At 47.2% G+C, this 15426-nt stretch overlaps 1 protein-coding gene across 6 annotated transcripts in view; it reads right to left on the bottom strand.

Moving 5' to 3' along the window:
• cracdlb (cracd like b) overlaps positions 1 to 15426 on the bottom strand; it is a 259256-nt gene that overhangs the window by 65719 nt on the left and 178111 nt on the right. For 5 of the 6 annotated variants that reach the window (XM_072477181.1, XM_072477184.1, XM_072477178.1 and 2 more), the window contains exon 6: positions 6457 to 6525. The exons of the other annotated variant lie outside the window; for it this stretch is intronic. In XM_072477181.1, coding sequence (XP_072333282.1) covers positions 6457 to 6525 — 69 coding nt within the window. The remainder of the gene's footprint in view (positions 1 to 6456; positions 6526 to 15426) is intronic. 6 annotated transcript variants of the gene reach the window in all.

Genomic DNA, 15426 nt, shown 5'->3' with positions numbered 1-15426 from the left:
GGAGGTGGGCAGGTGTTTACAATCAGATCAGACTTAACTGGCGGGACAGGTTAGAGGGGCCAAATGGCCAACCACTGAACCTAATTCGTATGTTCGTATGAAGATACTTATTAGCCGTCTCAGAAGTCAAGGAACCAGAGTGGGAGCAAGTCATCGCCAACCCTGAGCTGCCTAAGCAATGGCTCGATTTTGAAATTCACAGCCTTGCTTTCAAATCTCTCCATGGTCTCACCCCTCCCTATCTCTGTAATCTCCCCCATCCCTAAAACCCCTAACTGTGCTCCTCTAATTCCGGTTTCTTCAGCATTTCCGGTTTTAATTGCTATCATTGGTGCTCGTACCTTCAGTCATCAAGGCCCTAAGCTCTGGAATGTCTTCCCTAAGTCTCTCCACCTCTCTAAGAGGAATGTTCTAACTTACTCAATACCCATCCACCTTGGAATGTTTTATTACAGGAAAGATGCAACATAAATGCAAGTTGTTGTTGTAGTGTGAGAAACGCCACGTAGAAAATGTGATGAGTGGTAAGCCAAGGCCTAATCTAGCCGCCCAGTTATTCAGGACGATAGTACACAAAGATTCAGGGCACGGCTTAAGTAGCACTGAATTCTCCAGGTCAACGCTCCTGCTGGAACCAATAAACTATTAACTGGCTTGCAACTTGCACAGTTGTTTATGAGGTTTTGGTGCATGTGAAATACATGCTATGGTCATCTAAAATAAAACCCTCTCGTATCCAAATAAATACTTCCAATTTTTTCACAGGTGAAATTCTGTCATTATTTTCGCATTTTAAAAAAATGTATATACACGCAAGGTTGATTTTATTAAAAGGAATATTCAATTAGTAATCAGTACTAATTCTAAATTATTGCTTACATCGTTTTATGTAATGTCACAACGCCAGAGGCCAAATGTGAATTGACAGTTTTGATGGTCTGACTGATTGCCAGCAGTGGCGCCAATTGATTTTTAATTGCAATGTAACAAAGTTAACATATTTGTTACAGTAGCTTAAGTTTTGATGACTGCTTCGCATTTGTAATACGTGCTCACAAGTTAGGATAAATTTACCACGGTACATTCTGGAAAAGGAACTCATTGCAAAGGCAGCGCAGATAGACAAACTGGGCATGGAGGGCAATCTGTCACTTCTGATTTTAAGGTATTTAAAGTGTCTCATCATGTGGGCAGTTTGAGGTGTAGAAGTAACAGTACAAATCAAGCCCTAATCTGAGTGTGCACCGTATTCAGTGTAACCTGGTCCCAAACCTGGCTTTGTTTGATGGTCTCTCAGAGTGTCCTGTTACTGTGAACTCATGGAAAGGCTGTTTCAGTGTTTTATGTATAGACCCACATGTGGACTTGCAGTGCATTCAAGTACACAGATATCAAACTCTCTTTCCTGCTCTTCAGAGTTCAATTTGAAGCTGGGCATTAAAAACAGGCTTGGCCCAACTGGAATTGATTCTTCAGCCACTATTCTGAGGTTATCAATCTTCACACTATTTGTTCTGCGTCCGCCAACAACTTCAACTCTCCTCTAACTGACTTGGGAGTTGGTCAGTCTGTCTTGGCTCTTCCTGGACAGTACAAGCCTTCTGGGTAAGGTGGAGAGGGGGTGGGGGGGGGGGGGGGGGGGGGGTTGTTTCGGTGGGAACCCAGTGAATGAATACGTACTGGGGAAGGAGAGTAAAATGATCTCACTGACAAGAGAGTTGATGGCAAAATCTGGCATTGTTCAAACTTGTAACATAATCTCCGGAGGTGGAGAGTAACTAAATGAATACATTCATAACATCTCATTACATCACTAACTAACAAAAGCTTTTCAAAGTCTCGTGAAAGGTCTTGCGTTGTGTCTTTGTCAGTATTTATTACTCACAGTTATGTAGTCCTTCATCTATTCTTTGGAAGCAATATAAATGTTAAGATATTTTGTGCTTAGGAAGGTTAGAACAGATAAAGTGGACTGTAGACAAGGAGGGGGTACACAGGGGTACACAGATAGTCAAACAAAACCCTCATTATATTAGTAGCAACATAGTTCTGGCCTCCAAATGATGGGAGGAAATGGAAGAGGAATTCTGCAGTGAGTTTAGAGAGATGAGGTGAACTAACAACGGTGTGATTTAATGGCCTTGCCACGCCCAACCTGGCAACGCTTAAACACTGCACAAGATTTATCAATATCCCACAATACTTCTCAATTTAAGGTCAGCACGGTGGCGCAGTGGTTAGCACTGCTGCCTCATGGCACCAAAGACCTGGGTTCAATCCCGGCGCCAGGTCACTGTCTGTGTGGAGTTTGCACAGTCTCCCAGTGTCTGCGTGGGGCTCACCCCCACAATCCAAAAGATGTGCAGGATAGATGGATTGGCCACGCTAAATTGCCCCTTACTTAGAAAAAAAAGTATTAAAGTGAGCCATTAAGCTCATTTAAATGTGTGTACGCTGGATTCTCCTGGGGCTCGGTAATTAACAGCCGTGCCTGGGAGACCTTGCCAGGGCTCTGTTTAGTACTGGTTTCCACAAACGTGGACAAGACCTAACGGCACCTGGGGGGTCCCCCAGGCATTAGAGACCCCAGGGCAGTTGGGCTCTGGGCGGGGTGGTACCCTCACACTCCCGCTGACATCCAGACACCTTGGCACCACCAGCCTGGCATCTTGGCAATACCACCTGAGCCAGGGTGGCACTGCCAGGCTGTCAGACCGGCAGTGCCATGTGCTCGGGTGCTAGGCTGCCCATGCCAGGGATTGTGCCCGGGGCTGCCTTGTCCTTAAGGGGTGGGGTGAAGGGGGGGGGGAAGGAGCTGAAGGATCCCGTAGGAGGTACATTGGGTTTAGTGGGGGGGATCCAGAGCTCGCGGTGGAGATTCTGAGGAGTTTGAAAAATCGGGGCAGCATTTAAGGAATACTCTTTCTGCACTGCCAAGCTGAGCTCTCCAGTGCAGGGAATTATGTAAATGCAGCCTTGGCAAGGCCTTCCTCACCGAGGTAAAAAAAACAGCAAAGTGCTGTTAAATAGCGGCGTCTTTCTCAGTGCGCCAAGAGACACCCCACTCAACCTGCCCAAAACGGGACTTTAATTCTGTCCCGTTAAATCGCGCCCAACATTGTTTGTTCTGGAACAGTTAATTTATCTAATCAATGATTGATAAGAATTAATAAAATGTATACAGGCCTACTCCCAAAGGTAGCATAGAATAGATTGGAGAGGTTGGGACTGTTCTCCTTGGAGAGAAGAAGGCTGAGAGGAGATCAGGGTCGCGGGTTCGATTCCAGGCTTGGGTCACTGTCTGTGTCGGAGTCTGCACGTTCTCCCCGTGTCTGCGTGGGTTTCCTTCCGGTGCTCCGGTTTCGTCCCACAATACCCAAAAGACGTGCTAGTTAGGTGAATTGGACATTCTGAATTCTCCCTCAGTGTACCCGAACAGGCGCCGGAATGTGGCGACTAGGGGATTTTCACAGTAACTTCATTGCAGTGTTAACGTAAGCCTACTTGTGACAATAATAAAGATTATTATTATTATTGATAGAGATGTTCAAAATCATGAGGGGGCTGGACACAGCAGATCAGGAATGTTCCCATTCGTAAAAGGATCAAGAACGAGAGGGCACAGATTTAAGATGATTTTCAAAATATGCATATGTGATGTTGAGTCTGGTTTGAGTCTGGAATGCACCGCATAGCAGGGTGGTGGAGGCAGCTTCAACCAAGGCTTTCAAGAGGGGAATGGCACTAAGTCATGATGTTCGTTTGGAGAGCCAGTGCAGACACGATGGGCCAAATGGCCTCCTTCGGCGCCGTATCAATTCTGTGATTCTATGATAGATTTAAAGGCCTTGATATGCACGCCTTGGTGTCAGGGCGAGGTTGTCGAATTTGCGACGCTTGAAAGGTCTCGTGAGATTCAACCGAACCTCGTGAGATGTCACAATCCGGATCTCGCCCTTACTCGGCGAGATCCAGATTTGCATATTTAAATGGCCTATTAAGCTCATTTAAATATGCATTCGCTGGATTCGCCTGGCGCCCGGGATCTAACGCCTGCACCTGGGAAACTTCACCAGTGTGCTGTTTAGTACTAGTCCACACAAACCTGGACCTTGGCACTGCCAGGGGGCCTGGGTGGCAGAGCCAAGGGTCAGGGCCTGAGAGGGGCCATGCCCATGAAAGGTGGCGGTACGAAGTGGCCTCATAATGCTTAGAGGGTGAAGGGTGGAGGTCCTGAAAGGGAGGGGGGCCCGAAAGGTGAGTTGGGAAGGCCGGAAATGGAGAGGGCGGGAGGGACCCTGAGCGGCCCCATGGAGGGGTACTTTCACTGGGGGAAGTGACATTGTCCATGGGTAGGAGAGGAACGGGAAGGTGTGGGACCCTCAAGCTCACTTACAGATTGGCCCATTTTTTCAAAATGGCAGCTGGATCTCGGAGGAGCCGATCTCACTGGTGAGTTCCGCTCCCCACTATTGAAAACATTTCTAAATGTGAGCTAGACAGGGGAGAAACCCCCCCCCCCCAAGGCCCCCAAAAATGACTAAGTGTGTGCGAATCCAGGTCTGGATCTCGCCCAAAAAGCCGATGAAAAACAGCCCGCTCCAAACTCGTTCTTTGGTTAAATTCCATCTGTATTAGTAGGCCTATAAGTTTGTTAAATCTGGTTATGAGTTATGGAACGGAACAGCGACTTTGAGAGTAAAGATCACAATATGATACAATTTAAGATTCAACCCAAAAAGCGAACATGTCAGTAAAAAATTAAAACAACATTTAAGGACAGAGGATGAGGGAGAAGCAATGTGATGTTGTTAAAACAAAACGTTTGTGAAGAGTTAGGCCAGGAAGCTGCTGCCGCCCATGGATAAACTGTCGGGGCAAGAACAGAAAATCCAGCGAGGAGGACAAACATCCACTAACTTTGGGCAGCGGGACCAGGAAGGGGGTCAATGCTAATTCCCAAAGGGCAACCATGGGAGCCCGTTTATTGTACACAGCAACATGAGGCCAGGATGATTTTAACTGCTGAGCCTCCTAACCATTGCTACTGGCTCATGCCCGGGGAAGGGCATGTGGCCCATGTGAAAACCATGGGCCGGATTCTCCGAACCTCCGCGCCAAAAGCGCGTTCGGCACGTGTGCGGAGAATGGGCGTTCACACGGAAATCATGACCGGCGCCGCTGAAGCGATTCTCTGGTCCCCGAAGAATCGCCTCGGGAACACGCGCGGGCGCGATCTCCGCGGCGCGGGTAGGGGGCCATTACAGCGGCCCCCCGATTCTCCGTCCGCAACTGGTCGAGCTCCCGATGCCGTGGTTCTAACCACATATTGGCCGTCGCGAACCTCGGGTGTAGGCAGCGGACTCAGTCCGCGGCCGCCCTGGTGGGGGGGGCGGGGAGATCGTTCACAAGACGGCCAGGGGAACGGTCAGGCGGCATGATCCGCGGGCGCGCTGATCTCGGGGGGGGGGGGGGGGGTTGCCTACATTTTCCATGATGGTCCGTGGTGCGAGTCCGCCATGTCGCGCGGACTCCCCCAACCGGAGGTGCGGGGCCCCGTATCTGCAGCCAGAGCTGCGAGAAGCACTCCGGGGCCCTGCAAGCCCCCTGCAGGTCGGAGAATTGCTCAGGACTTTCTTAAGGAAAGTCCACAGTGAAACACCACTGTTTTGACGCTGGCGTGGGGACATAGCCCCATTTTTAGAGAATCCAATCCCATGTGCCCCAGGACCACCTGTTGACATCTCGGTAGGTTTGGGGAAGGGAGGTTCTGATGGTAAAGACTAGCTGGATCCAGAGCAGCGGGTGACTGAACATTTCCCCGAGGGGCTTGGAGGAGCAGCCCCATATTTCAGGGCTCCATCGCGTTTTGCAGGCTGTAAGCTGGTGAAGGAAGCATTCATTGTTACAATGGAAGATGGGCTAAATGGTTATCCGGGTCACTTAGCTTATTACCGATGGCAGGGAAAATCTTAGAACCTGTAACTAAGGGTTAAATGACCACATAGTTGAAAATTGAACAGTTAGAAGTAGCCAGCAAAGATCTGACAAGGTAGGATTGTGATTTTTTTAAAAATTATATCGATCGTCCTTTGGGATTCACAATGTACATTCAGGGCAAACTCAACATTATTCAGTTTGTACTTCCCAGCAGTTTTCCTTTATTAACAAGCTAACCCCTGGTATTGAAACTGAGATTTACATTGTACCATGTTCGAAGTGAACTCTAACAGCCACACTTCTCAATTAGCAGCCTCCAATACACTCACGGGCAGAATTTGGTTGTGTTTAGGATCAAGCAGTCTTCCAACCCAGCTGGTTTTACCTGCTTTAGGAGTCTCGAGCTCAGTGTTTGGTAGCAATATTGCTTCACACTGCCGGGGGGGGGGGGGGGTTTGAGGCAGGGGAGGAGGGAGAGGCTGGACCTCCCAAAATTTGGAGTTGTGAATTATTTACCTGCTCTTCTTCTTCGCTGCCTGTCTCACCTAAAGTCAAGGAGCTATGGTTCTGGTGAGGGTCAAAAAGCTGTGGGATGGAATTAGGAAAAGGTTCAGTCAAAGATGGCAAATAAAAATGGACAAAATGATACAGAATAAAACTAGGAATCTGCTAATATTAACAATAGGATATAACCGAGAAAGTACATGTGAAAGAAATCGGATAGAAACTAAATTTAAATATAAAGCAAAAAAGTATTATATAGCGTGGCTGCCGTAGTTACCAAGATGGGTTCAAAACGCTGGTGTTCTACATATCAGAGAAGCAGAGACCAAAAGTGATCTGATCAAGAAATTGAAGGCGATGAAGGGATTAGATTGTGGTTGCGCAGGGTGTCTGTTTGAACTAAATAGGCTAGGGAGGGTGAAGGGTGACAATTTCAAGTTATATACAGTCAGAATAGTAAAGGTGTGGGACAGTTTGCGCCGAACAGAGATTAGCTGCATTCTTTCAGCCAAGAGCTGGTTCAGTTTCCTGACTTGGGCAGAGACCACCTTTTACAATCGATACCGTGCAACATGAATCAGGGCCAGAGTGGTCATTTGTAATCGAATATATAGGCCGGGGGTTCTCCGATCCCAGTACGGAGAATCCCGCTGCTGTGAACAGACGGAGAATCCCGCCGGCGTGAACAGACCAGAGAATCCCGCCGGAGCGAACGGACGGAAAATCCCGCCAATAAACTCTCTTTAGATTTAAATCTTCATTTTCAACCTAATTTTACAACATCGATTTCACATTGAATGTTTTATGTTGCTCTGGTGTTGGCAACAAACAAGTGAAACACAAAATATACAGAACAAGCTGTTGGAACAAAAGGTAATTTAGCAATTAGAAGGGAGGCAAAGACACTGAGCCTTTGGAGGGGATGAAAATGGAATACCTGCAAAGCTGCAATAGAATGTATATCAGCACCTCAAACATGCAATGGTCCGTCTGCCCTGTCTAAAGAATTTATTAGGTGACGACACTGGTACGGTGCGATGTCAGACTGTCGGACGTCTTTATACATGGGGAGCATACCAATTCCCGTAACAGCCTCCCCGAACAGGCGCCGGAATGTGGCGACTAGGGGCTTTTCACAGTAACTTCATTTGAAGCCTACTTGTGACAATAAGTGATTTTCATTCATTTCATTTTCATTTTTCAATTGTATTGATAATCACATCTGGCAGGTTTGTTTCGATGCAAATGTCCCGCATTGTCACTGGTTTCCAAATATGCAATGCAATGATGCCAATCAGAGTGAAAGACCCCACCAGATTGCTTTTTCCAATCCGTCATTTTAATGAAAACGATAATTTGGAAAAGCTGAAATATTTGCCCTTTATTAGCCATTGTTGTGACAATTCGAAAGATCACAGCGAGCAATTGGATTTAAACGTAATGTAGAACTAGCGAGTGATGGGGAAGCAAGATTCCCTCTGTGCATTGTGCATTGCTTCCAAAGCATGGGTCTATGGTTATGTCGCTCACTGTCATTTCCCACAGTGCCAGAGGACTTTTTAATTCGTTTCACATGTGGGAACTCATCTCCATTTTACATTTCCACACAATTTACTGAAAAAAATCACAAAGGTAGCCAGCTGAGGTTTGTCCCTTATCTCAAAGTCCCATTGTCGGGCCAAGTGCGGATTAAAATATTATACTCTAGCATTTTCTAATGCAGTAATTGCCAACTTAAGGGCCTCAACAGGCACACTGGTGGGCTGGCCACCCAATGTCATCCCCATCGATGGCATAATTGTGGTGGGGGTGGGTGGAAAGTTGGCAGGGCTGCCGCTGAACTTAATACAGGCGCCCCCCCCCCGCCCACGGTGAGGCTGTGTTAAATCTATTACATTGTATGCAGTGATTAAAATACAGCTAGAGTGTCCTTTAACTGTAAACCTGAAAATAAAACACATCCAAAAAAACATAGGAACATAAGAACATAAGAACTAGGAGCAGGAGTAGGCCATCTGGCCCCTCGAGCCTGCTCCACCATTCCATGAGATCATGGCTGATCTTTTGTGGACTCAGCTCCACTTTCCGGCCCGAATACCATAACCCTTAATCACTTTATTCTTCAAAAAACTACCTATCTTTATCTTAAAAACATTTAATGAAGGAGCCTCTACTGCTTCACTGGGCAAGGAATTCCATAGATTCACAACCCTTTGAACATAAGAACATAAGAACTAGGAGCAGGAGTAGGCCATCTGGTCCCTCGAGCCTGCTCCACCATTCAATGAGATCATGGCTGATCTTTTGTGGACTCAGCTCCACTTTCCGGCCCGAACACCATAACCCTTAATCCCTTTATTCTTCAAAAAACTATCTATCTTTATCTTTAAAAAATTTAATGAAGGACCTCTACTGCTTCACTGGGCAAGGAATTCCATAGATTCACAACCCTTTGGGTGAAGAAGTTCCTCCTAAACTCAGTCCTAAATCTACTTCCCCTTATTTTGAGGCTATGCCCCCTAGTTCTGCTTTCACCCGCCAGTGGAAACAACCTGCCCTCATCTATCCTATCTTTTCCCTTCATAATCTTATATGTTTCTATAAGATCCCCCCTCATCCTTCTAAATTCCAACGAGTACAGTCCCAGTCTACTCAACCTCTCCTCGTAATCCCGTAATCCAACCCCTTCAGCTCTGGGATGAACCTAGTGAATCTCCTCTGCACACCCTCCTGTGCCAGTACGTCCTTTCTCAAGTAAGGAGACCAAAACTGAACACAATACTCCAGGTGTGGCCTCACTAACACCTTATACAATTGCAGCAGAACCTCCCTAGCCTTAAACTCCATCCCTCTAGCAATGAAGGACAAATTTCCATTTGCCTTCTTAATCACCTGTTGCACCTGTAAACCAACTTTTTGCGGCTCATGCACTAGCACACCCAGGTCTCTCTGCACAGCGGCATGTTTTAATATTTTATCATTTAAATAATAATCCCTTTTGCTGTTATTCCTACCAAAATGGATAACCTCACATTTGTCAACATTGTATTCCATCTGCCAGACCCTAGCCCATTCACTTAGCCTATCCAAATCCCTCTGCAGACTTCCAATATCCTCTGCACTTTTTGCTTTACCACTTATCTTAGTGTCGTCTGCAAACTTGGACACATTGCCCTTGGTCCCCAACTCCAAATCATCTATGTAAATTGTGAACAGTTGTGGGCCCAACACTGATCCCTGAGGGACACCACTAGCTACTGATTGCCAACCAGAGAAACACCCATTAATCCCCACTCTTTGCTTTCTATTAATTAACCAATCCTCTATCCATGCTACTTCTTTCCCCTTAATGCCATGCATCTTTATCTTATGTAACAACCTTTTGTGTGGCACCTTGTCAAAGGCTTTCTGGAAATCCAGATATACCACATCCATTGGCTCCCCGTTATCTACCGCACTGTTAATGTCCTCAAAAAATTCCACTAAATTAGTTAGGCACAACCTGCCCTTTATGAACCCATGCTGCGTCTGCCCAATGGGACAATTTCCATCCAGATGCCTCGCTATTTCTTCCTTGATGATAGATTCCAGCATCATCCCTACTACCGAAGTTAAGCTCACTGGCCTATAATTACCCGCTTTCTGCCTACCTCCTTTTTCAAACAGTGGTGTCACGTTTGCTAATTTCCAATCCGCCGGGTTTAGTGAATTTTGGTAAATTATCACTAGTGCATTTGCAATTTCCTTAGCCATCTCTTTTAGCACTCTGGGATGCATTCCATCAGGTCCAGGAGACTTGTCTAACTTTAGCCCCATTAGCTTGCCCATCACTACCTCCTTGGTGATAACAATCCTCTCAAGGTCCTCACCTGTCATAGCCTCATTTCCATCAGTCACTGGCATGTTATTTGTGTCTTCCACTGTGAAGACCGACCCAAAAAACCTGTTCAGTTCCTCTGCCATATCCTCATCTCCCATTATTAAATCTCCCTTCTCATCCTCTAAAGCACCAATATTTACCTTAGCCACTCTTTTTTGTTTTATGTATTTGTAGAAACTTTTACTATCTGTTTTTATATTCTGAGCAAGTTTACTCTCATAATCTATCTTATTCTTCTTTATAGCTTTGTTAGTAGCTTTCTGTTGCCCCCTAAAGATTTCCCAGTCCTCTAGTCTCCCACTGATCTTTGCTACTTTGTATGTTTTTTCCTTCAATTTGATACTCTCCCTTATTTCCTTAGATATCCACGGTCGATTTTCCCTCTTTTTACCGTCCTTCCATTTTGTTGGCATAAACCTTTGCTGAGCACTGTGAAAAATCACTTGGAAGGTTCTCCACTGTTCCTCAACTGTTTCACTATAAAGTCTTTGCTCCCAGTCTACCTGAGCTAGTTCTTCTCTCATCCCATTGTAATCTCGAGTGAAGAAGTTCCTCCTAAACTCAGTCCTAAATCTACTTCCCCTTATTTTGAGGCTATGCCCCCTAGTTCTGCTTTCACCCGCCAGTGGAAACAACCTGCCCGCATCTATCCTATCTATTCCCTTCATAATCTTATATGTTTCTATAAGATCCCCCCTCATCCTTCTAAATTCCAACGAGTACAGTCCCAGTCTACTCAACCTCCCCTCGTAATCCAACCCCTTCAGCTCTGGGATTAACGCACTTTCTTTGAATTTCATTCCTGTCCATAGCTGACACAAACCTCGCCAACTATACATCACCTTTAGCGATTTAATAAATCAATATTCAAAGCTGATAGAAGCACATTTGTTTTTCTTTAACAGAAACTGGGATGAAACTAGAACGGTGTGTGTTTTAAGGCAATTTTATTGTAAAGCGGTAAAAAATTGAATGTGAAAAGTATGGCAGCACGGTGGCACAGTGGTTAGCACTGCTGCCTCACGGCGCCGAGGTCCCATGCTCGACCCCGGCTCTGGGTCACTGTCTGTGTGGAGTTTGCACATTCTCCCCGTGATTGCGTGGGTTTCACCCCTGTCATGATATTCAAACACACACATCATGATGGACACACCAACAGACAAATCAGAGCACACAACACCACAACCAATCACACACAAGGACACCAACCACATAAAAGCACGAGCACGACACCTAGTGGACAGTAGGTCTGGGGACAAAGACACGGACAAGACCTGTTACAAGATCACAAACAGGGAATCCCCACGTGCAGAGTATCAAGACAAAACTGTACATAGAAAGTTTAAATAAAATAGCGTTGTACCATATACAACCGTGCTGGCTCATCTGTGTGTCAGAACGCCCAACACCACATGGTACAGGAGTGGATCGATACCTGCCAACTAACCTGCCATTCTGGACATGGACCGCACCGACAAACCGCAGCCGTTGCAAGTCGCGGGGAACCTAGGTACCAATTGGAAGCTCTTCAGGCAGCGATTTGACCTGTACATCCGAGCCAACGATAAACAGAGTGCCTCGGATGAAACGAAGATTGCAATGCTCCTCTTCTACGCAGGTCAGCACGCCCTCGACGTCTTCAACTCACTGGTGTTCGAAGAAGGCGAAAACCAATCCAAATATGACACGGTCATCCTCAAACTGGACCAGCACTTTAAGGTTGAAGTGAATGAAAGTTTTGAAAGATACCTCTTTCAGCAACGCCTGCAAGGTAAGGAGGAGCTTTTTCAACCCTTTTTGACGCACCTCCGAATTCTAGCGCAGTCCTGCGGTTACGGCAGCACCACAGAGTCCATGATCAGGGACCAGATTGTTATTGGCGTTGCCTCTAGTGGCCTACGCCAGCAGCTTCTTAAAATAAAAAGCCTCACCTTAGCGTCTGCTGTGGAAGCCTGTGTCCTCCACGAGAATGCAACCTGCCGTTTTGCCCGATTTCAGGCATCCGAGTTGGCACGGAGGGGGTCCCCAGCCATCGAATCGGCAAGCCAGGCCACCCACGACGCCGAACGCATCCAGGCCGTCGATTACTTCCCGACCCACGGCCCAGACGACAGCGGCCGCTTCCGCGCTTTTCGCGGTCTCCCGCGCTGGTGCGCGCCAAAAATAACGGCCACATCGAGGGACGCACTGCGCAGGCGCGCCCACCGCAAGATCGCACTGCGCATGCGCTGTGGCGCAACGAACGCCGTGACGTCATGACGTGCGGCAATTGTGGAGCTGTACACTTAAAAGGGCAATGTCCTGCTAAAAAACGACAGTGCCTCAGATGTGGGAAGATGGGCCACTATGCTGCCCACTGTCGTTCGGCTCAACCCATGGATCCTGCACATCCCCGACAATCTCGCAGACAAGTCAGGACCGTCCAGCCCACGCATCAAGACTTCCAGTTAAGTGATGCAGATGACCAGGATGCCTTCCGCGTTTCCGTCATCGATGTCAACAAGGTCAATGCCATCAATCCAGCCGATGAGTGGTGTGCCACCCTGACGGTCAACCCGAACTCGTCGCAAGCCCATTAGACTGGACTTATAACACCGTTCATATGTCTAACAAGTTACACAATTTTATATGATAATCTGTTGTTGTTTATCGTTCCAGATATCGTCTGACTGGACCACTGTTCAAGTTTTTTTCTCGTTCGCATTCATGTTCTGTTATGGTACAACCTTGTTCATGTGACGCACCCGACATCGCCCCATGTAAATAGTTACGTCATATGCACATGCTGTACACAACACACACACACTCTTAGATTCACTCACGACGCGATCATATTTATTACCATGTAGGCACATATCTTTGTAAAAAGGGGGATGTCATGATATTCAAACACACACATCATGATGGACACACCAACAGACAAATCAGAGCACACAACACCACAACCAATCACACACAAGGACAGCAACCACATAAAAGCACGAGCACGACACCTAGTGGACAGTAGGTCTGGGGACAAAGACACGGACAAGACCTGTTACAAGATCACAAACAGGGAATCCCCACGTGCAGAGTATCAAGACAAAACTGTACATAGAAAGTTTAAATAAAATAGCGTTGTACCATATACAACCGTGTTGGCTCATCTGTGTGTCAGAACGCCCAGCACCACATTATTGATTTCTCCTCCACTTGGCAAAATTAAATAGTGTCTTCTACAGGCCTGATATAGCATCAGAGATGCACTTCTTTGTATTGTTCATACACTTACAGATTTGAGGTGGCATTACTCATGTTTCAGAGGCTATGTCACTGCCAGGGAGAGCTTGCTGGGGCGTGGGCGCGGGGAACGGGTAAACAGCTCCACTGAAGGAGTTTGTAAAGAAATCTTTATTCAATCACCTCCGATGAAGGGCAATAATTATACGGCCATGGGGGAAAGAACGGGCGAGTCGGACTAAATTATTTCACAGAGGAGGCACAGACACAATGGGTCTTTTGTGCTGTTGTGTTCTCTGCTACGTGTATACAATCTGAGGTCTTCTCATCCTGTGCACAACCTTGTTAGAAATGTTTATAGCTTGGAACATTGGGTCTCTCACTCACCCCATGCAATTGTAATTTTTGGAAGCCAAAAATGAGCAGAATCAAATTATATGCAAGTGATATATGGAATGGCATGGTTGGCATGGTGGCATAGTGGTTAGCACTGCTTCCTCGCAGCACCAGAGACCCGGATTTGATTCTGACCTCGGGTGACTCTGTGTGGAGTTTGCACATTCTCCTTTGCGTCACCTTCCGTCTGGACACCGGCGCAATAGCCAACCTGATTGCATATTCTGCATTCCAGGCCATGAAGGTCAAACCACCCATCACGCCATCCCGGCTCAAGATGGTTGATTATAACGGGAACGTCATCCCGTCCATAGGATCTTGCCAGCTACAGATAACTCACAAGATGCACACGGCCACACTCCCCTTCGAAGTAGTCAGCTCATCAAAAGACTCGTTACTGGGCGCACAGGCGTGTAAGGTCCTTCACCTGGTACAGCGCATTATGTCTCTCTCTCCAGATGAGATATCCGACTTCCCGGATGCTGGGTTCCACGCAAATCTCCATTCCCTCCTTGCTCACAACCAGGAGGTTTTTGAAGGCTTGGGGACATTGCCATACACGTACAAGATTCGACTCAAACCGGACGCCATCCCAGTCGTTCACGCACCTCGCAGGGTTCCTGCGCCACTCAAAGACCGCCTCAATTTGCAGCTGCAGGATCTTCAGGACCAAGGTGTCCTATCCAGGGTCACGGAGCCCACGCCATGGGTCAGCTCCATGGTCTGTGTAAAGAAGCCCTCTGGCGAGCTCCGCATATGTATAGATCCTAAAGATCTGAATAACATCATCATGCGGGAACACTATCCCATCCCGAAACGAGAGGACCTCACCAGCGAGATGGCGCAAGCCAAAATATTTACCAAATTGGATGCGTCCAAAGGATTTTGGCAGATCCAATTGGACCCGGCCAGCCGAAGGCTATGCACGTTCAACACCCCTTTTGGCAGATTCTGCTACAACCGGATGCCATTCGGCATCATCTCAGCATCTGAAGTTTTCCACCACATTATGGAGCAGATGATGGAAGGCATCGAAGGGGTACGTGTATATGTGGACGATATCATCATTTGGTCCACCACTCTGCAGGAACACATGCATCGTCTACGACGTGTCTTCACCCGCATACAACAAAATGGCCTGCGTCTCAACCGCGCCAAGTGTGCCTTCGGCCAGATGGAGCTGAAATTCCTCGGGGACCACATCTCAAGATCAGGGGTCCGTCCCGATGCAGACAAAGTTAGCGCCATCACAGCCATGCCACGGCCGGCTGACAAGAAGGCTGTCCTAAGATTCCTGGGCATGGTCAACTTCCTTGGGAAGTTCATTCCCAACCTGGCTTCTCATACACCGAATATGCGCCATCTCGTAAAAAAAAATCAACAGAATTCCACTGGCAGCATTCGCATCAGCTGGAATGGGAGGAACTCAAGCACAAACTGGTCACGGCACCAGTGCTGGCGTTCTTTGACACGACTCGCCCTACAAA

Source organism: Scyliorhinus torazame, chromosome 15 (genome assembly GCF_047496885.1).
Source record: "Scyliorhinus torazame isolate Kashiwa2021f chromosome 15, sScyTor2.1, whole genome shotgun sequence".
Taxonomy (NCBI): Eukaryota; Metazoa; Chordata; class Chondrichthyes; order Carcharhiniformes; family Scyliorhinidae; genus Scyliorhinus; species Scyliorhinus torazame.
The sequence above is the reverse complement of the archived record's forward strand: the minus strand, read 5'-3'. Positions and strand labels throughout refer to the sequence as shown.